Here is a 23,421-nt window from a genome sequence, read left to right on the forward strand (position 1 = left end):
TGCAAACTTGGACATTAAGCTTGATATACCATCATCAATATCATTTATAAATACAGAAAACAATAATGGACCCAACACTGAGCCCTGAGGGACTCCACTAATAACATTAGTCCACGATGAGCAGTGTCCATTGATTACCACTCTCTGTCTTCTCCCCCTTAACCACCCCTTTATCCATAGCAGCAATTTGCCTCCAATGTCACACTGCTCCAATTTGTGTAGCAGTCTTCCATGTGCAACAGTATCAACAATAACATTTATTATTATTATTATTATTATTATTATTATTATTAGCCATATGGTACAAGGAAGCCTGAGGCTTATGCTGCACCAGCCAAAAATAAAATTTCTGAATTGTCCTAGAAGAGAGAGAGAGAGAGAGAGAGAGAGAGAGAGAAAGTAGAGAGTAATCACCACGAAAGAGAAGAAAGATGATATCCAGCTCAGGACCCTGGGTATGCCAAGCCCATACTCACCAGATGTGAACTCCTGGGATAGATGTGAGCCCCTGGGGTAAAAGATCTAAACTTTCCAAACACTTCCTCATTCATTACACAAATATATATATATGTGGTCTTAGTTCTAAACTCAATGATGTCCATTTCCGCTTACAGTCTGCCAAACTTCACATACTTTTTCTGACAGAATCTCTGTTATCGATTGATTCAACCGCTGCTCACCTGAGTTGTCTGAATTATTTGTTGTATGATTCCTTTCGCTTCAATGATGGTACTTGTGCATATGTCCATTCTGATATTCCATGTCAGAGCCTTAGTAATTTCTCTTTTTGATCTTCTCTGCCTTAAAATCTCTTTAATTCATCTGTTTCTTGTATTGTTCTCCCAACTCCACTAATCACTCGGAATTCTTTGACTTCCTCTCTTTTAACCTTGACTTTCTCCAGTCGAACTTTCCTGAGAGTGAAGTAATTTTCCTTGGTGATTTTAATGTTCACAACTCCAGCTGGCTTCCATTTTCTAGTCACATGGACCCAGCTGGTCGAGATGCAGAGGCTTTTGAAATTACTAATGACCTGGCCCTTATTGTTCATTTACCTACCAGAATACCATACAGCAAACACACTTGATCTTTTTCTCACAAACAACCTTTCTAAGTACACAGTCAAGGTGAGTGGTTCTCTATGCACGTCAGATGACAACTTGGTGATAGTCTCCTCTCAAATGGAGCCTTTCTCCCATGGCCATTCCTTGTGTTGTTTGGCATTAGAAGAATGCAAAAGAGGATGATCTGTGAGATTTCTTTTCCTTGGTTGGATTACTGTCTCAAAACATCTGACATCAACATTTGCTGTGATCATAGTGAAAATATTCTTGTAGGGACAGAATCCTTTATTCAACACTCCACCTTAAAATCTCATTCTTTATCTTTGCACCGGTTTTCAAATAAATGCGCTAAGGCTGTTCAAGAGAAGAATGTTTCATATCGTAATTGGCTTGTTTCCAAATCTTCAGTTTCATTTTTTGCCTACACCAAAGCTCACAACAATTGAAAAGCAGTTATTATTCAATTCAAACTAGATTTCGAACAAGTTAAGAGTAGAAAACTTGCTTGTTGTCCAAATGTAAGCAGAGCATTCTGGTCACTCGCCAAAGCTGTTGGCCATAAATTTGCCCATCTCTGTTCCCACCTCTGTTGAAACCAAATGGTTCTGTTGTTACTTCAGCCAAAGATAAAGCTGGCCTGCCTGCATCCTATTTTTCTTCCAACTCATGTATTAATCATCTTGGTACACCACCTCCCACCATTCCACCTGCTGAATCAGCTTCAACTTCTCGAATATCCGCTACCAATTCCTTAAATGGCGATCTCCAGGTAATTCTTCAGTGGGGCAAAGACAACTTAGTTGATTTCTCCTTCTAAAACTCAGTCTTGTCTTATATCTCAAAAAGGATTCTTCTGCTCCTATGCTTATCTTTGTTGACACTCCGATTTCTAGTCAAGATGATATATCTGTTTTGGGGATTACCCTGACTTCTAATCTCTCTTTGGCGCATTATAGCCTCAGTTGCTGATGCGCCAATAAACTCCAAACCAAACCAAATCTAATCTCTCTTGGCACAAGCACATTACAAATATTGCTTCCTCTGCATCTAAAAAACTTGGTTTTCTTTTTTGCTCTAGGCATTACTTTTTCTCCAAATAGCTGTACACTCTGTACAAATCACAAAGCCGCCCTAACATGGAATATTTTTACCATGTCTGGGATGGTGCCCCCCAAAAGTGTTCTCTCAGGCTTATAGATTCAAAAGAGAGCAGTTAGTTTAATTAACAACTCATCTCTAACAGTCTCTCTAACTCTGTCTCATAGACATTCTTTTTATGCTGTATATCTTTTCTATAGATACATGCACGGGCACTGTTCTTCTGAACTGGCTTCTATAATTCCTGCTCATTCTTTCAAAGCAGTCCGAACACTTGCTGCAACCAGTCAACATCCTTTTACTGTCCAACTTCAAACTCACAGATCCAACTTTTCTTCTTCCTCATTTATTCATTCAACTTCCGTTTTCTGGAACAACCTTCCTTCATACATATTTCCTGAAAATTGCAATCTACAGAAGTTCAAGTCTAATGTCAACAAATATATTCTTTCATCTTCTCAACTTCCAACTCATGCCCAGTACCAAGTGCTATAGCTTCTAATGCCTCTTGTGTTTGGGGTTTTCATAAAAAAAAAAAAAAAAACCACAGAGAAAGCAGCCTAAGGAGATCCACCTTTCCTTGTTGTGAATGTTTACTAGCTGTGGCTCCTTTGAGCTATGGGATCAGAAAGAAATCTGTAGTTGGATAAATCCAAAAAAATGGTGATTGTTGTAAGATAGCAATTTGTTATTTTGGCTAGGTAGGCCAGATACAGATAGCCATCAGGACACAATGGCTTTTAAAGCCTAAATTCCTTTAAACTTTAAAGATAAGTTAAATTTAATTCTTGAGAAATTTGATTATTTTTCATTGAACTTCAACTTCTTCCTTTCCTAATCATATTTTGTTCATTTTATAAAATATTGACATGTTAAATTTACATAACATAAAAAAGAACATACATAAAAAAACTTCATGTAAAAATATTAATGGAATTATATTTTTTACATCAAGATGACTTCATTCCTTTTAACACTGAATATTTATTTCTGAAAATATTTGACTACATAATAATTTTATATCATTAAATTTCATATTGATAATATTTTAAACATTTTTTATTTTAATATGAGATTTGTACTTAATATAAAAATAAACTGGAGTATTTTTCAAAAGCATCCACTACATAAATTTGAATTTATTGAAGGGTTCAGTTCATTTTTCTGGGTATTTATAAGTCATTCATTACATATCAGTCTTCACCATAAATATTGTTGATTACTTAAAATTTTTCAAGCACATGATGGAACAAATCTTTCTTCATTGTGTAATTTCAGCATTTTGTTTGTTTAGTGCAAGTAGATAACTAGTAAATAAGTACATTAGTAGCAATTATGGGGTGAGAAATGGCAGTTGAAGTTTAAAATTGACAAATTCAAGGTGCTACGTATGGATAGCAGTAATTCCAGATTAATACCAACTGTGTGATACTACAATCGGGTAGTGGAAAATGAAAAAGATCAATTACCCGGTGTAAATTGAGCAGTCGGATATGAAGTTCTCTGAGGAGTGTAGACAGGCTGTATGGACAGCTCATGAGTTTTTGTCAGTGTTATACAGGAACTTGGATATCTAGGCCACGTTAATTAAGTGGGACATAGCAGTGGGATAATTATCTCCTTATCAAATGATTAGGAGATAATTATCCAATTGTACAAGGTAATGGTTAGGTTGTATCTTGAATACTGTATACAAGTCTGGAGGCCTTATTTTTAGGAAGGATGCACTGAGTGGACAGAAATCATGGGATACCTACCTAGTAATGGATAAGCCCACCTTTTGCTCAGATAAGGGCAGTCACATAGTGAGGGATTGAGTCCACTAGTTCATGAAAGCATTCCATTGGTATTTCCATTCATGCTTGCTGCACTGTTGTCCATAATTCCATTGCATTCCTGGGTGGAGGATCGAAAGCTCGAATGGACCTTTCTACAGCATCCCAGAGATGCTCCACAGGGTTCATGTCTGGGAAACAGGGAGGCCATTCCATGGTGGTAAAATCTGTGGAATACTCTTCGAATCATGTTCTAGTCACCATGGCTCTGTGGGGAGGCACACTGTCCTGCTGGACGAGTCCATTGTCCTGTGGGTGGATGATGACAATGAAAGGATGCAGATGGTCTGCAAGGATGGACATGTAACTTGGATCATTCAGAGAAGCATCTAGACCTATCAGAGGTCCCAATGTGTGCCAGTTGAACATGCCCCAGACCATTACCGACAATCCACTTGCCTGAACAGTTCCTTGTTGACATGACAGGTGCATAGCTTCATGCAGTTTCTGCCAGATATGCACCCTCCCATCCACTTGAAATAACTGGAAAAGGGACTCATCGGACAAGGAGACCCATCTCCAGTCATCCAAGGTCCAGTGCTGATGTACTTTTGCCGAGTTGAGGCATAGAGTCCTGTATCCTGGTGTTAGCAATGGGACTCTGGTGGGTCGGTGGCTTCTATAACTTATTGCAGATAATGATCACCTGATGGTCTTGATGTAGACGTTTCTGGCACCTCCCTCGTTGAAGTTGGCTGTGATTTGTGCTACTGTCTATCTCCAATTGGCTGAAACAATGCAAGACAGGTGTCGACGGCCGCATTCATCCACCACCTTTCTCTGCCCACAGCGCTGTCCACGATGAGATGTTATTCCAGAAATGTTGCATTCCTGATACACCCTTACTGTCGAATGGGGATAGTGCAATTTCTGTACCACCTTTGCGATAGAGTGATCAATGCGTCAAGCACCCACTGTCATCCATCTTTCAAAGTCAGTTTAACACACGACGTTTATCCGTATTGACATCGAATTACCATCTGCGTGAATGCAGTGATGCAATATACCTATATACCTGCCAAGCGGTGGATTCATTTGATAGTGAGAGGGGTGACAGCATCATGTTGCCCAGGAACCAGGTATCCCACCATGAATTCTGTCCTTTCAGTGTAGATATGCTGGAACAGGTGCAGAGAGGTTCATTGAGATTGGTGAGTGGTACAAATGGTGGTCTTACCAAGAAGGGCTTCAATTCTTCAAACTGCACCAAGGGAACTAGGTCTTGCAAAGTAATATGATTGAGGCATTTAAGGCTTTGAATGGATCAAACAAGCTCAGTGCTAACAGGATTCTTCCTTTTGCTCAGACTACACAAAAATGAGGGGACAAAAATTCGAATTAAGGAAGGATGATTGCAGAATAGAGATATACTGAAGTTTGCCATTAGCCAGCTGGTGGTTGATTGTTGGAACAAACTTTCTTCTTTTGTTGTGGAAATGGGTAAGTTGAATATATTCAAGGAAGAACTAGACAAACTATTGGAGGGAATGGACAGGTGATGTGGGAAGTTTTTTTTTGATTGATGCTGTATAAAATTTCTTTATTGCATCTACTAATAATTATTTTGCCACTACTAATACTAATTTGAAAGTGCCTGCAATTCTCTGTAGGCATGATAGGAGGGAGTACATGATGAGAGCCTTGTCAATCAATTTGGCCTTGGATGGACTGTGCAAAGCTTGTTGGGTAGAATTTTTCTCAGCGTGGTCAGTGCTTGTTAACATTAGAGACTGTTTGTACAGGGATGGGATACATTTAAATAGAAGGGTTGCAAAAAGTTTTGCTGATGCTACTGAGGCCATGATAGGTGGGTTTGGAAAACTGCCAGCTTGGAGGGTACACAAACCAATAGGTTAACATTAGCTGCAGGAAGGGAGGAATAGTGAGTAATTCTTGCACTACTTCCATTGGAACAAGCAGCACCTGGAAATCATGGTGATTTCAAGAACTGCTAGAAATCCTCATGGAACAAGCAAATACCCAACTGTCTTAGGTTACTAAGAGTAAAAACAGGTGCACATATACTTATATATACTCTAATAACTTATATATACTCTAGTGCACATATACTTATATATACTCTAATACTCTCATTAATTTCATGAATTTAAAGTACTGGTTAAAGCATCAAGTGTGGACATTATAGTGATATCAGAGACAAGGTGCCACTCGACATGAGGAATTCTGAATATGAGGAGTATGATGTGAATAGTGTTACAGGTTCTGAGGCTCTGAGAGTTTCCTCCCAACTCTGATCATCTTTTGTGATCACCTTTTTCTGGACTTTACAAAGCAAACTTTGTAAAGTTTGCTTTGTAAAGTCCAGAAAAAGTGTAGACTGAATAGTATAGTGTTGAGTTGTTGGTCATCTGGCCTCTTTGCTGTTGGGCCCTTGGAAGATCAAGGGCCCAACATTGTCCACCCTTTGCTACATGGAGGTGGGCCAGGCAGTAGGGTCATGTTAGTCTCTGATGGGACAAACCCTGGCAATATCTAGGCTTGCCAGTTAGGGCCTAAAAAAAGGAAAGAAACATTTTTTTTTCTTTTATTGGAATCGAACATAGAGGGCCAACAATTTGTCTTGGAGAAAAAAGGGGGAGAAAATAGTAGGGAGGATTCCACCAGAAAATAGAAGAATAGGGGATAGAGGGGCACCAGCCAAAAAAAAAAAAAAAAAATTTTCCCACATTACCCTGTGAGAGAGAGAGAGAGAAGAAGGGAATCACCAAGAAAGCGAAGAATGATGATATCCAGCTCAGGACCCTGGATTTGCCAAGCCCATACTCACCAGATGTGAGCCCTGGGGACATGATTGTGCTAATGCATTGAAATTATTCATTTCCATTGATTATTTAGTTATGCATTTAAATTGCATATTTTTATTAATTTTTTTATTATTCAGGTATAATAAACTTTCTGAAAAGCTGCGTCAGTCAACACCTGCAGATTTTCAGTGTGCTATGTTTTGTGGAGGAAAAAAATGCAAATATGAAAATATAATTAACTGGCCAAAAGAAGACATGGCTATCAGTGGCCTATATTCACACTGGTAATTTTTTTTCTTGCTCTTTCATATATAATAGCATAGTTATTAAAAGTGTGTATGTAAGCTCATTTATAATACTTTTGATAATTTTGATAATTTCCTGTGTAACAGCCATGTTTTTAGAGCTTATTGGATGATTAATGTTATTTTTTAATATTTTTTAAATGTTTAATATCTGTTTATTTCTTGGAAATTAGGATTACTCAATTTGGATTACTCAGGTATGTGTACTCAGTCCTTGTTTTTTACAACTTATACCTTTTTTGTGTCACAATTTTCTGTCGATATTGAAGTGGACACAGTTGTTGTTAAGTTGATATTGAAGTGGACAAAGTTGTTAAGAGCAATAATCAGTTTATGTTACTAGACCAAGACTTTGACAAATGGTGCAGATAATCAAAAAATGGAAATAAAGGTTTAATGTTTCCTAATATACAAGTTAGTGCAATTGCATCATTCCAGTACATAGCCAACTACTTAATTAGTTATAAATTGGCATCATTAAGAATGTGATGAGTGTATATCTCATTGTGAATACCTTCACAACCAATTGCCATGATATTGCACTACCCCGAATGAGTAATGCTTCACCATAGGAGAACTCTATTGTTATTTATTCTCAGCAGATAACATCACCCATATGGCACTGCTTCGGAGCTTATTGGCTCCTCCTCAGTGGGTGAGCAGGTACCACGGTGTTGCAATGATGACAACCCAGTTGCTAAGTATAAATCCACAATATGAGAGATGCCTGATGGTGTGGAGTAATTTAGATTACGGTATAGTTTAGGGCTAAAGCTTCAGGTTATATAAAGAGTTTAACTAATGTTCAAGTTAGTGCAATTGCATCATTTCAGTAACATACACGTATAAGTTATATAAGTTATTTTTGGGCCACCAACCACGATCTTGACCCAAACGTGACTTTGAAGTAGTAGACCACTCACGATACTTTTGTCACCACCTATGGCTAGAGTCACTTAACATATTAAACAATCCAAAGGCAATAAACCGCCACAAAGGCATACGTCTACACCCCATCCTAGAGACAACCGTTTTAATGCTAGATGATCAGTGGAGTAAAAATAGCGCACTCCGTGCAACAACAATGGCACATGATTAACGTGCCTCACTCAGATCATTGCACTTATCCATTGTATTTTGTATTTGAATTTCAGTTGATGAAGAGACACGCCAGTCTCGAAAGCTACTGCCTGTTAGTATATATTTGTATTTTTACATTAAACTGGATTTATAACTTATACGTGTATGTTATTTCAACCATGGACACCAGGCCCATTCGTTACTACTACTATAATTTCAGTACATAGCCAACTACTTAGTAAATGATAGTGCATGCAGCAGAACTGATGTTGAGGATAATAAATAGAAGGTTAAGGGACGGAAGAGGAATAGTGTGTGTCGCATTAAAGCATATGAATGAGGAATGCATTAGAAATAATGAGAACTTTGATGGAAAGAAAGAGACGAGTAAGAATATTTGTTTGTTTTTGTGAATTTCAAAAAAAAAAAAAAAAAAAAAATGATGGTTAATTGTAAAAAGTTAAAAAGTTAATGGAGATGGAGTTCATGGACAAAGTTGATGATTAAGAATATGAGATTTGGGATAGATAAAGATTGATAGCTGAATGAACTGGAGTGGAGTCAAAGGATAATGTTGAGAGTGAGCATTGGAAATATAGGAAAAATGGAAATGGTTGTTGGCATTAGTAGAAGCATATGATGCAAGAAAGCAAGCTTATATAGCATCAGCCAAAAAAAAAAAAAAAAAAAAAAAAAAACACCTTTCCATTTCACCCATCCAATCAATCCAAATGTTTGTCTAGTCCTGCCTTGAACTAATTTAAGTTGTTAACCTCCACTACAACAGATGGAAGTATGTTCCAACTATCAGCCTTCATTTACTGGCTAAAGGCAAATTTTTGCTCATCTATTTTACGATTGTCTTTCCTCCTCAGTGAATTTATATCCTCTCAGTGAGTAATATCAGCAAGAGGAAGAATTCGATCAGTGTTGAGCTTACTCAAACCATTAAAGGCCTTATACAACTCAATTAAATCACCTTTCAGGTGTCTAACCTCCAGATGCAGAATTTGCAGAACTTAAGTTTTTTTCATAAGAGCAATCCTTTGTTCCACTCAACAATCTCATTGCCCTTATCTGTACCCATTCCTGAAGATCTGCTTCCTTCCTAAAATGAGGCCTACAGACCTGTATGCAGTACTTAGGTGGGGACTGACCATTGCCTTATACAAGGGGACAATCATCTCCTTATCCCTGCTAGCAAAATTCCTGTATATCATTGACAAGGCACAATGAGCTACTCTTGCAGCCCGTTTGCACCGATCGGAAAGCTTCATATCTGACTGGAAAATTATCCCCAAGATCCTTTTCATCCTCCACTACACTGAGTGTAGTACCATCCAGTTGGTAAGTTACTCTGGGGTTATTACTGCTACCCATATCCAGTACTTTACATTTGTCAATGTTAAACTTCAGTTGCCACTTCTCAACCCATTTGCTTAACTTTTCTAGATCCTGTTTCAGGATCTAGAGAAGGTACTACTCTCAATTTTTTTTCCCTAGTGCTTATGTCACACTAAACTCACTCAACATTGTGCTGTTCACCCATGTCAGCTGAATGCACTTCCTTAAATTTTATGTGTTTCTTAACTAACAGCATAACCCCTCCTGCCTTCCTATCCTGTTTATCCTTTCTGTACACATTGTACTCCCCAAATTCCAGTTCTGCATTCCTTATATATGTGTAACAACACATCTCGTATTTCGAACGAACAGAGGGGTGAAGTGGAAGTGGTTATTTTTTATTTATTTATTATTTATTTATTATTTTTTTTTATTTATTATTTATTATTTATTTTTTTTGGCTGATGCTGCATGAGCTTGCTTTCTTGCATCAAATGCCTCTACTAATGCTAATGCTAATCTCTGATATCACAACATTATCCACCTTTGATGTCTAGACCTCAAATTCATCAATTTTATTTACTAAACTCCTAGCATTGCTGTCATGCAAATATACATGCATCTGTTCTTACTCTTAGTTATCTTAACATAGCCCATTTATATAAGTGTTCCAAGATGTGTACTGGAAATTTCCAGACTGCTTTTCATTTCAATAGAAGCAGTACAAAAATCACTTTCACCTCTCCCTGCGGCTACTGTTAATCTATTAGTCTGTGAATCCCCCTCCCAAGCTAGCAGTTTTCCGACCCACCTAACACTGCCTCGATACCATCAGCAAATATTCTTGCATCCTTTATATTTAAGTGTATCCCATCCCCGTAGAGGCAGTCTGTCCTGTTAACAAGCACAGACTGTGAGAAAAATTTTAATCTATGAGCCTTGCACAAACTCTCCGTGGCTAAATTGATTGACAAGGCTCTCATCATATTGCAGACACTTTCAAATATAACCCTAACCGGCCCCTTTTTTTTTTTCAACATTGATCTGTACTTATTATTATTATTAGCCATATAGTGCAAAGAAGCCTGAGGCTTATGCTGCATCAGCCAAAAAAAAAAATTTTTCTGAATTATGCTAAGAGAGAGAAAATAAGAGTCAGAAGGAAAAGGGACTCACCAAGAAAGAGAAGAATGATGATATCTAACTGAGGACCCTGGGTGTGTGAAGCCCATACTCACCAGATGTGAGCCCCTGGGGTTAACTTGTTAAGTAATTCTGCCATTCTCCTATTCTTAATGTCATCAGTGCCAATGTTACAACAATATCACCCTTTGTGCCCTTAAAAGATGATATCTGCTCTACATCGTCATCTACTTTTGCCCCTAGCAGACATACCCGGTCCTATTTCACCTATCCTTTTTGCATAATATATTTCCTCTGTCCGTGACAATACAGTTGCCGGAAATAATAATTGTTTGAGTGGATGAATCAAGGGGGTTCTCTGCCTTAAACATTGTCCAATATACTGTACATACATATATAGTGATGATAGGGTGAAATTTTGGGGGTAGGTGGCATTATGACTTTTAAGATTCTCAGTTATATTTACTTGAATGGGCCAATCAAGTGTTATGGGGTGGCTTATCCCCTAAAGATTGATACAATTACCTGCACTCTTTACATTATTTTTTATTATTTAGTAGTATCTTATAGTGCTTGTACATGACTCTGATCACCTTCCAGCTGGTTTAAAGCTCAAAAACACAATCAGGTTTTTTTAATATTTTTTTATTATATTGGTGGCCCATAACTTGTGGCCCATGGAATATGGAGAATAATCAACTAATATTTGAAGAAAGGCAAGTATTCCAAAATGGTAATGGAAGTATGAAAATAAAGAGATTCATTTTATATTAGCATTAGCATAGGCATACGATGCAAAAAAGCAAGCTTATGCAGCATCAGCCAAAAAAATGCTCCCATTTCACCTCTCCATTCATTCCAAATACCTGTCCAGCTCAGCCTTAAATTTATTTAGGCTATCAGCTTCCAGCAAACATCGGCACATTTACCCTACAACCATCTTTCCTCAATTTGAATTTATGCCCTCTTAGGTGATTATTTTGAGCAAGAGGAAGAATCCTATCCGCATCGAGCATGCTCAAACCATTCAAGGCTTTATACACCTCAATCAGATCACCTCGCAGGTGCCTAGTCTCCAGACACTGTAATTTGCAAAACTTAAGCGTTTCTTCGTAAGAGCAACCCTTTGTTCCATTCCCCAATCTTGATGCCCTTCTCTGTACTCGTTCCAACAGCTCTACATCCTTCTTAAAATGAGGAATCCAGACCTGTATACAGTACTCTAGTGTGGCCCGACCATTGCCTTACACAAGGGAACAATCACTTCCCTATCCCCGCTGGAAAAACTCCCGTATATCATTGACAATACTCCATGAGCTACTCCTGCAGCCCGTCTGCACCGCTCAGAGAACTTCATATCTGCCCGCACAACCACCCCCAAGTCCCTTTCATTCTCTACCACTGTCAGGGTAGCACCACAGAGCTGATACATTGCTCTGGAGTTGCTGTTTCCCATGTGCAGCACTTTACATCTGTCAATGTTAAACTTCATTTGCCACCCCTCAGCCCATCTGCTCAACCTTTCCAGATCCTGTTGCAGTAGCATAGTGTCAGTAGTGTCCTTGACAACCCTGCCAACCCTTGCATCGTGTGCAAACTTGGACATTAAGCAAGATATACCATCATCAATATTATTTATAAATACAGAAAACAACAATGGACCCAACACTGAGCCCTGAGGGACTCCACCAATAACACTAGTCCACGATGAGCAGTGTCCATTGATTACTACTCTCTGTCTTCTCCCCCTTAACCACCCCTTTATCCATAGCAGCAACTTGCCTCCAATGTCACACTGCTCCAATTTGTGTAGCAGTCTTCCATGTGCAACAGTATCAAAAGCCTCTCCAAGGTCCAAGTATATAATATCAAAGCTATTCCCTGCATCCAGTTCTTTTGTGACTGCATCATAGTATCCAATCAAATTGGTCAGGCAAGACTTCCCCTTAACAAAACCATGCTGTGTCCGAGCTATAACTGAAGTCTTGTCTAAATGATCCTGCAGTGCTTCTCTAACCAGTGCCTCCATTAATTTTCCTGGAACAGAAGTTAAGCTCACAGGTGTATAATTACTTGTGTCAGCCTTTGATCCTCCTTTGTGAATTGGGGTCACATTTGCACATTTCCAGTCTATGGGTACCTCCCCTGAGTCCAAGGAAGCTCTCATAATTATGGCCAAGGGTTTGCTTACTTCCTTTGCTGCCTCCTTTAATATAACTGGATAGATCCCATCCACCCCAGGTGCCTTTCTTGTGTTTATCTTCAACAGTTTCTCCTCCACTTTACTCCCAGTTATTTCAAGATTCTGTAGCTTACTACTAGAGTTGAATACACCTCTGGCATTCCCCTTGCTGAATAACTCCTCATGTGTGAATGTCGATGCAAAATATTCATTTAGTTTGTTAGCTACCTGAGCAGGATCATCAACAGTTGACCCATCAATATCAAGTGGACCAATCTGATTCATCCCCTTCCTTCTAGAGTTTACATAAGTAAAGAACTCTTTGCTGTTTTTCTTTGCATCCCTTGTCAAGGGGCAATGTATGGGGGAATACTTTTGAGTACCCCCTCCCATGGTCTCCACACCTCACTCTCCTTGATTACTTTGCATGGGGATACCTCAGAAATAAAGTGTACATTTAATAAACCACAGACACTGTAATATTTCTGAGTTATGATACAACAGAAAGTAGGCAAAAATTACAGCTACGATATGCAAAACCATGTCAGGCTGTAGAAAAATTATGCTGTGCATGCTGGTGGTGGATAATTTGAAAATCTGATATAACTTCTGTAATGCATCCCATTTCTCTTTATTATTATTATTATTTCTCCCTGATGGCAGGGGGGGGTCACCCCATCACTGGTACTGGTACCAACTGTACTGGGTGGGTGGGTGTTATGCCCAGCTGTTAATACTGTTGGTCAAGGAGCTCTCTGACTATCCTGTTGCATCTAGGTTCTTGTGCAGGGTCTTTGAAAATCTGATGTAACCATACTGATGGTTGACATGATGATTGGGATGTTTGTTACTTGTTGCATATGTCATGTAATTTTGATCTCTTGTCTTAAATCTGTGTACTTCCTAATCTTTTCCTTGTAACTTTTCTGGAGGTTGTTAGTGGGGTGCCACTGTGCCAATCAGAATCAGATAAGCAGCCTTTTCCTTCTGTTGTCTGTTGTGTCCAGTCTGTTGTGTAAGATTGTCTTGTCCGTGGTCCCATTTAGTTAATAATTTTGACTTTGTTTATTTAGATTTCAGCAAAGCTTTTGACTCAGTCCCACATGAGCGGTTGTTTTATAAGCTGGAACAGGTTGGAATCACTGGGAAAATCCTTAGATGGATAGCAGGATGGCTTCAGGATGGCTTATGTCTCAGGTTCGTGTACTTCCTAATTTTTTCCTCATGGGTTTTCTGGATATTGCTAGTGTTGGGCACTGCTATGTCAATCAGGTAGGTAGCCTTTTCCATCTTGTCCACAAGGGTTATGTCTGGTCTGTTGTGCGGGATGGTCTTATCCATTATTATGGCACGGTCCCAGTACAACTTGTAGGTTCGGGTTTCTGTTACTGGCTGCGGTTTGTACTTGTAGTATGGTACACTTTCTGTGGTCAACTGGTATTTCCTCGCTAGCTTCTGATGTATTATCCTGGCTACCTGGTTGTGTCAGTGAGTGTACTCAGTCTGGAGGATCACTTTGCACCCCGCCATGATGTGTTGGATAGTTTCTGAGGCCAGGTGAGGCTCCTTTGCGATGTGTTTTCTATAGTTTCTGGTGTTGATTACCTGGTGTTGATTACCTGGTCTTGGATGGCCTGCATGAATCCTTCAGTCTCGGGGAAGAGCGTCCCGCTTGTGAGCCATGCATGGAAGCAATGTTAGTATTATTATTAGTAATGGCCACATGGTTCAAGTAAGCCTATGGCTTATGCTGCACCAGCCATAAAAAAAAAAAAAAAAAAAAAAAACCCCGAATAGAACAATGATAAAAAAATTAAAAAATAAATAATAATAATAATTAATAAAAGAAAAGAAAATTAAACCTATCATCCTATGCACTTCCCTCACCCGAAAGTACTATCCAGTTGACCTTTGAATTTCCCCAAACTGGCAGCCTCTACCACCTATGTAGGCAACTTATTCCAGTAATTTATAACTCGTTGGCTAAAATAAAACTTCCTGCAGTCCAATCTAAACATTTCCCCCCATAACTTGAATTTAGGTCCCCTAGTTCTAGCATCATTTATAATATTGAAAATTTCGTCCTCATTCATTTTACTGATGCCTCTCAGAGCCTTAAACACCTCAATCAAATCTTCTCTAAGGTGTCTAGTTTCCCAAACTCTGCAACCCACATATTCGAAGTCTTTCTTCATAAGGGCACCCTTTTGCCATTCTCACTAGGTGGTGAGTTACCCGTCTTTGCATCCTTTCAAGAAGCTCGATATCTTTCTTTAGGTGTGGTCTCCATACTTGAACACAGTATTCCAAGCGTGGTCTAACAAAAGCCTTATATAATGGGATTATCACGTCCCTATCTCTACATGCAAAAGTTCGATAGTTCATTGATAGGACACCATGGGCCTTCCTTGCAACCTGTTACAATGCTCAAAGAATTTCATGTCTGACCGTATCGTAACACCCAAGTCCCTTTCCTCCAGTACTGGGTTTAGTTGAACTCCACCAAGTGAATAAGTTATTTTGGAATTACTGTTTCCCAGGTGTAATACCTTACTCTTTGTTGGATTAAAGCATAGCTGCCATTTTTCTGACCATTCCTGAAGTCTATCTAGGTCTTTCTGAAGACACTCAGCTTGACAGTGATCATTAACTACTCTACCAATTTTAACATCATCTGCAAATTTAGACATCATGCCTTCTATCCCATCATCAATATCGTTTATGAAAATTAAAAACAACAGCTGTCCTAATAGTGATCCTTGGAGAACCCCACTTCTTACATCAACCCAATCTGAGGAATAGCCATTTATCACAACCCCCCCTCTGCCTCCTGCCCTGAAGCCATCCTGCTATCCATCTAAGAATTTTCCCAGTGATTCCAACTTGTTCCAGCTTAAAAAACAACCACTCATGTGGGACTGAGACAAAAGCTTTGCTGAAATCTAAATAAACAATGTCAAAATTATTGCCTAAATCCAGCTCGTGAGTGACCCTTTCAAAATAGTGAACCACATTTTTAGACATTATTTTCCCTTTACAAAACCATGCTTAGTATCCTTGAGAATTTCAATTCTATCCAATGATAATGAATTTCACCCTTGATCATTGCCTCCATGATTTTCCCTACCACTGAAGTCAGACTGACAGGTCGATAATTTCCCACTTCACTCTTAGAGCCACCCTTATGTATGGGAGATACATTGGCACTTTTCCAATCCAATGGAATCTCCCCAGAATCCAGTGATGCTTGCATAATTAACCTCAATAGTTCAATGCATTCACTTGCCACCTCCCTTAAGATTATAGGGTATATTCCATCAGCTCCAGGAGCCTTACTCGTCTGTAGGCTCGAAAGTTTTTTCATTAAATAATCTTGCGAAATTTCAATATCATTAATTACATATTTTTCAACTTCACTCCCACAATTTCTCATTGCCCCAAAAGGTTTTTCATTTGTAAATATTGATGCAAAATAACTGTTGAGTTCATATGCAATGGCAGCTGGTGTATTTAACACTATCCCTTTCCCTTTCCCTTAACTAAAGGTCCGATCTGGTTTGTCCTGCTCTTCTTGGCATTTATATATGTCAAGAATTCCTTATTCCCCCCCTCTTTGCTCTGTTTGCTAGTGCTTTCTCATAAACTGCCTTTGCCTGTCGAACCTGTTCTGTGGCTCTATTACAGATCATCTTGTAGCTGTTATAGGCTTCAGTACTTTTTATTGCTCTGTAACCTTTCCATGCCACCTTTTTCTGCTCAAGTATCTGCTCAACTTCACTATTCATCCAACTTGGAACCCTCCTTGTGGAGTATTTTTTTAATGGTAAATACGCATTCAAGGCATCTGTAATTAATATTTTAAAGGCATACCACATTTCGATTGTATTCATTTTCTGTGCGATATCTACCCAGTTAATACAGGCCATGTAGTACCTTAAGGCATCATAATTTCCTTTCCTGAAATTAAAACCCATTCCTTTGCCTTTTATTGCTACTACCTCTCTCATCATCATCCATCGTAGAACTCCGTGATCACTTCCTGCTACTGGATCCTCTACTGTCAGCCCTGTTATGTCATCTGATTCATGGGTGATGATGAGATCTAGGATATTCTTTTCTCTAGTACTTTCCCTGGCATGTTGATACAAATAATAGTCATCTAGTTGATTTAAAAATTTTGTTCAACATGTCGAGTTTCCTTCCCATTTACTCTATACTAGTAAATTTACTCAGTACGGATTCTATACTAGTATGTGAAACACCTGAATCTGGGAAAGCTATCGTCACACTCAGGCTGTTTCTGATAAGAAGCATTATCCCACCACCCCTTCTGTTTACCCTATCCGTTTTTTAAATACATTATACAAGCCGTACTGAAACTCATCATCATCCCCTATTTCCGGGTGGACCACATTTCCTATTATGTCCGCATTACTTGCTTTAACCAGCAGTTCGAATTCGCTCATTTTATTGACAACACTTCTAACATTACTTTTTAAACAATTAAGACTTACTATTCTTGTATATTTAACACCCATAACACAACCTTTGAAGTTTTTTAGGCTCGCTTCCCTGTACAGTTTAGTGTGACATAAGGATTGAGAGATCAAAATTCAGAATAGGAGTGTGCAATAGGCCTAATGACTCTGATGAGTATAATAAGAAACTGTACAGGGAAATAGAGTGGGCCGGTAAATTGGAGAGTCTTATAATGGGGGATTTTAATTTCCCAGATATTGACTGGAATTTGTGAGTTGGTCACTCTCACACACCAGCAAGGCTTTTGTGGATTTATTGGAAGATTGTTTTCTACATCAGCATGTTCGGGAGGCAACTAGAGGGAGTAATACTCTTGATCTGATTATCAGTAGTGATTCTTCATGCATTAAGAATCTGCAGATAAAGGAACCACTAGGTGGCAGTGATCACAGTGTGCTGAAGTGGTAACTACCATCAGGGATAAAGGGAAGGGTTTTTGCTTTTGTAAAGGCGACTACGATGGTCTGAGACAGTATTTGAATTCTATACAGTGGGACCAACTGATGATGTTACCAACAGCAAATTCAAAATGGGAAGCATTCAAAGAACTTGTCTTGGAAGCTACTAGGCTTTACATACCAACTAAGAAATACTGTTCAAGGTTTAGGTCTAAATGGATGTCAGATGAACTAATAAGACATATGGCAGAGAAGAAAAATGCATGAGATACATATAAATTAATGGGTGACATGGAAACCTATGATAGATATAAGCTGGTCTGTAACCAAGTCACAAAGGAGATTAGGCATGCAAAGGAAGATTATGAGAAATCCTTGGCAAATGAAGCAAAGAAAAACAGAAAAAAGTTCTTTACCTATGAAACTCTAAAAGGAAAGGGATGAATCAGATTGGTCCACTGGATATTGATGGTTCAACAGTTGAGGATCCTGCTCAGGTGGCTAACAAAACTAAACGAGTATTTTGCATCTACATTCACACATGAGGAGTTATTCAGGAAGGGGAATGCCAGATGTGAAGTAAACTCTGGCAGTGAGCTAGATGATTTTGTAATAACTGAGAGGAAAGTGGAGGAGAAATTGTTGAGGATAAACATAAAAAAGACACCTGGGGTGGATGGGATCTATCCAGTTATATTAAAGGAGGCAGCAAAGGAAGTAAGCAAACCCTTAGCCATAATTATGAGAGCTTCTTTGGACTCAGTGGAGATACCCATAGTTTGGAGATGTACAAATGTGACCCCAATTCACAAAGGAGGATTAAAGGCTGACACAAGTAATTATAGAACTGTGAGTTTAACTTCTGTTCCAGGAAAATTAATGGAGGCACTGGTTAAAGAAGCACTGCAGGATCATCTAGACAAGACTTCAGTTATAGCTCAGACACAGCATGGTTTTGTTAAGGGAAAGTCTTGCCTGCCCAATTTGATTGGATACTATGATGCAGTCACAAAAGAACTGGATGCAGGGAATAACTTTGATATTATATACTTGAATCTTAGAAAGGCTTTTGATACTGTTGCACATGGAAGACTGCTGCACAAATTGGAGCAGTGTGGCATTGGAGGCAAATTGCTGCTATGGATAAAGGGATGGTTGAGGGGGAGAGAACAGAGAGTGGTGGTAATAAATGGACACTGCTCATCGGGGACTAATGTTATTAGTGGAGTCCCTCAGGGTTCAGTGTTGGGTCCATTATTGTTTTTTGTATTTATAAATGATATTGATGATGTTATATCAAGCTTAATGTCCAAGTTTGGAGATGATACAAAGGTTGGCAGGGTTGTTAAGGACACTACTGATGCTATGCTTCTGCAACAGGATCTGGAAAGGTTGAGCAGATGGGCTGAGAGGTGGCAAATGAAGTTTAACATTGACAAATGTAAACTACTACATACGGAAAACAGCAACCCCAGAGCAATGTATCAACTCTGTGGTACTACACTGACAGTGGTAGAGAATCAAAAGGACCTGGGGGTAATTGTGCAGGCAGATATGAAGTTCTCTGAGCAGTGCAGACGGGCTGCAAGAGTAGCTCATGGTGTCTTTTCAATGATATACAGGAAGTTTTCTAGCAGGGATAAGGAGGTGATTATTCCCTTGTATAAGGCAATGGTCAGGCTACACCTTGAGTACTGTATACAGGTCTGGAGGCCTCATTTCAAGAAGGATGTAGAGATGCTGGAACGAGTACAGAGAAGGGCAACAAGATTAGTGAATGGAACAAAGGGTTGCTCTTATGAAGAAAGGATTATGTTGTGCAAATTACAGTGTCTGGAGACTAGGTACCGGCGAGGTGATCTGATAGAGGTGTATAAAGCCTTGAATGGTTTGAGCATGCTCAATGCCGATGGGATTCTTTCTCTTGCTCAGAATAATCACCTGAGAAGGCATAAATTCAGATTGAGGAAAGACAGATGTAGGATAGATGTGCGGAAATTTGCCTTTAGCCAGCGGGTAGTTCTGCTCAACCTTTCCAGATCCTGTTGCAGCAGCATAGTGTCAGTAGTGTCCTTGACAACCCTGCCAACCTTTGTATCGTCTGCAAACTTGGACATTAAGCTTGATATACCATCATCAATATCATTCATAAATACAGAAAACAATAATGTACCCAACACTGAGCCCTGAGGGACTCCACTAATAACATTAGTCCACGATGAGCAGTGTCCATTGATTACCACTCTCTGTCTTCTCACCCTCAACCACCCCTTTATCCATAGCAGCAATTTGCCTCCAATGTCACACTGCTCCAATTTGTGTAGCAGTCTTCCATGTGCAACAGTATCAAAAGCCTTTCTAAGATCCAAGTATATAATATCAAAGCTATTCCCTGCATCCAGTTCTTTTGTGACTGCATCATAGTATCCAATCAAATTGGTCAGGCAGGACTTCCCCTTAACAAAACCATGCTGTGTCCGAGCTATAACTGAAGTCTTGTCTAGATGATCCTGCAGGGCTTCTTTAACTAGTGCCTCCATTAATTTTCCTGGAACAGACGTTAAACTCACAGGTCTATAATTACTTGTCAGCTTTTGATCCTCCTTTGTGAATTGGGGTCACATTTGCACATTTCCAGTCTATGGGTACCTCCCCTGAGTCCAAGGATGCTCTCATAATTATGAGTAAGGGTTTGCTTACTTCCTTTGCTGCCTCCTTTAATATAACTGGATAGATCCCATCCACCCCAGGTGCCTTTCTTGTGTTTATCTTCAACAATTTCTCCTCCACTTTACTCCCAGTTATTTCAAGATTCTGTTGCTTACTGCTAGAGTTGAATACACATCTGGCATTCCCCTCGCTGAATAACTCCTCATGTGTGAATGTCGATGCAAAATATTCATTTAGTTTGTTAGCTACCTGAGCAGGATCATCAACAGTTGACCCATCAATATCAAGTGGACCAATCTGATTCATCCCCTTCCTTCTAGAGTTTACATAAGTAAAGAACTCTTTGCTGTTTTTCTTTGCATCCCTTGCCAAGGATTTCTCGTAATCTGCCTTCGCCTGACTAACCTCTTTTGTAACTTGGTTGCATATCAACTTGTATCTATCATAGGCTTCCATGTCACCCATTAATTTATATGTATCCCATGCATTTTTCTCCTCTGCCATATGTCTCATTAGTTCATCTGACATCCATTTAGGCCTAAACCTTGAACAATATTTCTTAGTTGGTATGTAATGCCTAGTAGCTTCCAAGATAAGTTCTTTGAATGCTTCCCATTTTGAATTTGCTGTTGGTAACATCATCAGTTGGTCCCGCTGTATAGAATTTAAATACTGTCTCAGTCCATCGTAGTCACCTTTACGGAAGCAATAACCCTTCCCTTTACCCCTAATGGTAGTTACCTCTTTGAGTAAATCCCACTTCAGCACACTGTGATCACTGCCACCTAGTGGTTCATTTATCTGCAGATTCATAATGCATGAAGAATCACTGCTGATAATCAAATCAAGAGTATTACTCCCTCTAGTTGCCTCCCGAACATGCTGATGTAGAAAACAATCATCCAATAAATCCACAAAAGCCCTGCTAGTGTGTGAGTGACCAGCCCCCAAATTCCAGTCAATATCTGGGAAATTAAAATCTCCCATTATAAGACTCTCAGATTTACTGGCCCACTCTATTTTCCTGTACACTTTCTTATTATACTCATCAGAGTCATTAGGCCTATAGCACACTCCTACTCTCAATTTTGATCTCCCAATGCTTATGTCACACCAAACTGACTCAACACTGCACTGTCCAACAATATCGACTGGCTTCACTTCCTTGGTTTTTATGTGTTTCCTAACTAATAGCATAACCCCTCCCCCCTTCCTATCCTGTCTATCCTTTCTGTAGACCTTGTACTCCTCAAATTCCAGTTCTGCATCCCTTATATCTGTGTGACACCACGTCTCTGATATCCCAACAATATCTGCCTTTGATGTTTTGAGCAAGACCTCAAATTCATCAAATTTATTTACTAAACTCCTAGCATTGGTGTACACGCAAGTATACCTGCACCTGTTTCTATTCTTAGCTACCCTAACACAACCCATGTGTTTACTTGTACCGCAGTGGCTCCCAGCAGTCTCTGAAATATCATGCATCTTGTTTTTCAGGCTTCTGCTCATTCTAATAGAAGCAGTGCAAGAATCTCTTTCACTTCTGCCAGTGGCTACTGTCAATCTATTGGGCTTTGTCTCCCTCCAAGCTAGCAGTTTTCCGACCCACCTAACACTGCCTCGATAGCATCAGGAAATATTCTTGCACCCTTTCTATTTAAGTGTATCCCAACCCTGTAGAAGCAATCTCTCCTGTTAACAAGTACAGTCCAGGCTGAAAAAAATTCTACCCTTGAGCCTTGCACAATCTTTCCAGGGCCGAATTGATCGACAAGGCTCTCATCATATACTCCCTCCTATCATGTCTGGGCAGAATTGCAGACACTTTCAAATTCAACCCTAATTCTCGGCTTTTGTTCAACAGTGACCTGTACTTGTTAAGTAATTCTGCTGGTCTCCTACTCTTAATGTCATTAGTGCCAACATGTACAACTATATCACCTTTTGTGCCCTTAAAAGATGATATTCGCTCTACAACGTGATCAACCTTTGCCCCTGGCAGACATACCTTGGTCCTGTTCCACCTATCCTTTTTACAAAGCATGTTCCCCGTTTCCCTGACAATAGAGTCACCAACAACTACTAGTTCCTTCGGGACCAGCGCATTCTGCCTTGGGGGTTGCCTCCGTGTCACGTGATGCCGAAGTGCAAGCTCTGGCTTTGATGTGGGCAGCTGAGAGCTTGATGGGCCCCTCAATTTAGTTTCTTTGAGGGCATCTACCCTGTCCTTCAAGCTCTCATATAGGCCCACAAGAACGCTGAGTTGTTGCCTGATATCGATACACTCCTTGCATCGCGCACACACAAAGACATCCCCCATGGCAGTATCATGTCCCGTACCCGATTGCTCTGCAAACATCAAGCAAACAGTGCATTTTATAAAGCTGTGAGTCAGAGGACAACTGGCCCCCTCAGTTCTGCTCTGAGCCACAGCACTTCCATTAGCTTGAGCCTTTTGCTTTGCTGCTCTGGTCTGATTCATGATTCTATTAATTTATTAATTAATTATAATTAATTATGTTATGTTATTAATTATGTTAAATATAATTAATTATGTTACCTTTGTAATCTAAGTCGTTATATGTATTTATTTAAAAGTACAATTTAACTGCTAACGAAGTTCAACTAACGCTATCTAGTATGGTATATAACTATCGTATCACAAAGGCGGGAACTTATGAACTTTATATCTACGGACACTTAAGTATTAATTAACTTTCAGATCTCGCTGTCTCAATTCAGAATAAACTAACGATCCTTACTAGGTCTATAAGCTACTTACAGAAATAATTCGATGTAAAAAATATTCAATCAAGCGGCTAAATATGGCTAAAGAACTTCTCGACATACCCTGGTTCTACTCCACCTATCCTTATTACAAATAATATTTCCCGTTTCCTGACGATGGAGTCTCCTAATAAAACAATGTCCTTTTGAACCAAAGTAGTTTGCACTTGGTTTTTCTGTTTTGAGACCCAAATCGGGTGTGCATCAC

At 39.3% G+C, this 23,421-nt stretch overlaps 1 protein-coding gene across 1 annotated transcript in view; it reads left to right on the plus strand.

Annotated features, from left to right (window-relative positions):
- The window catches only part of LOC150078572 (protein tyrosine phosphatase domain-containing protein 1-like), a 274,976-nt gene that overhangs the window by 13,327 nt on the left and 238,228 nt on the right, over nucleotides 1-23,421 (plus strand). The window contains exon 6 of the mRNA XM_090384615.1: nucleotides 6,900-7,046. Coding sequence (XP_090240741.1) covers nucleotides 6,900-7,046 — 147 coding nt within the window. The remainder of the gene's footprint in view (nucleotides 1-6,899; nucleotides 7,047-23,421) is intronic.

Source organism: Mastigoproctus giganteus, chromosome 11, assembly GCF_048544385.1.
Source record: "Mastigoproctus giganteus isolate SK-2022 chromosome 11, ASM4854438v1, whole genome shotgun sequence".
In the NCBI taxonomy this organism is placed as follows: domain Eukaryota; kingdom Metazoa; phylum Arthropoda; class Arachnida; order Uropygi; family Thelyphonidae; genus Mastigoproctus; species Mastigoproctus giganteus.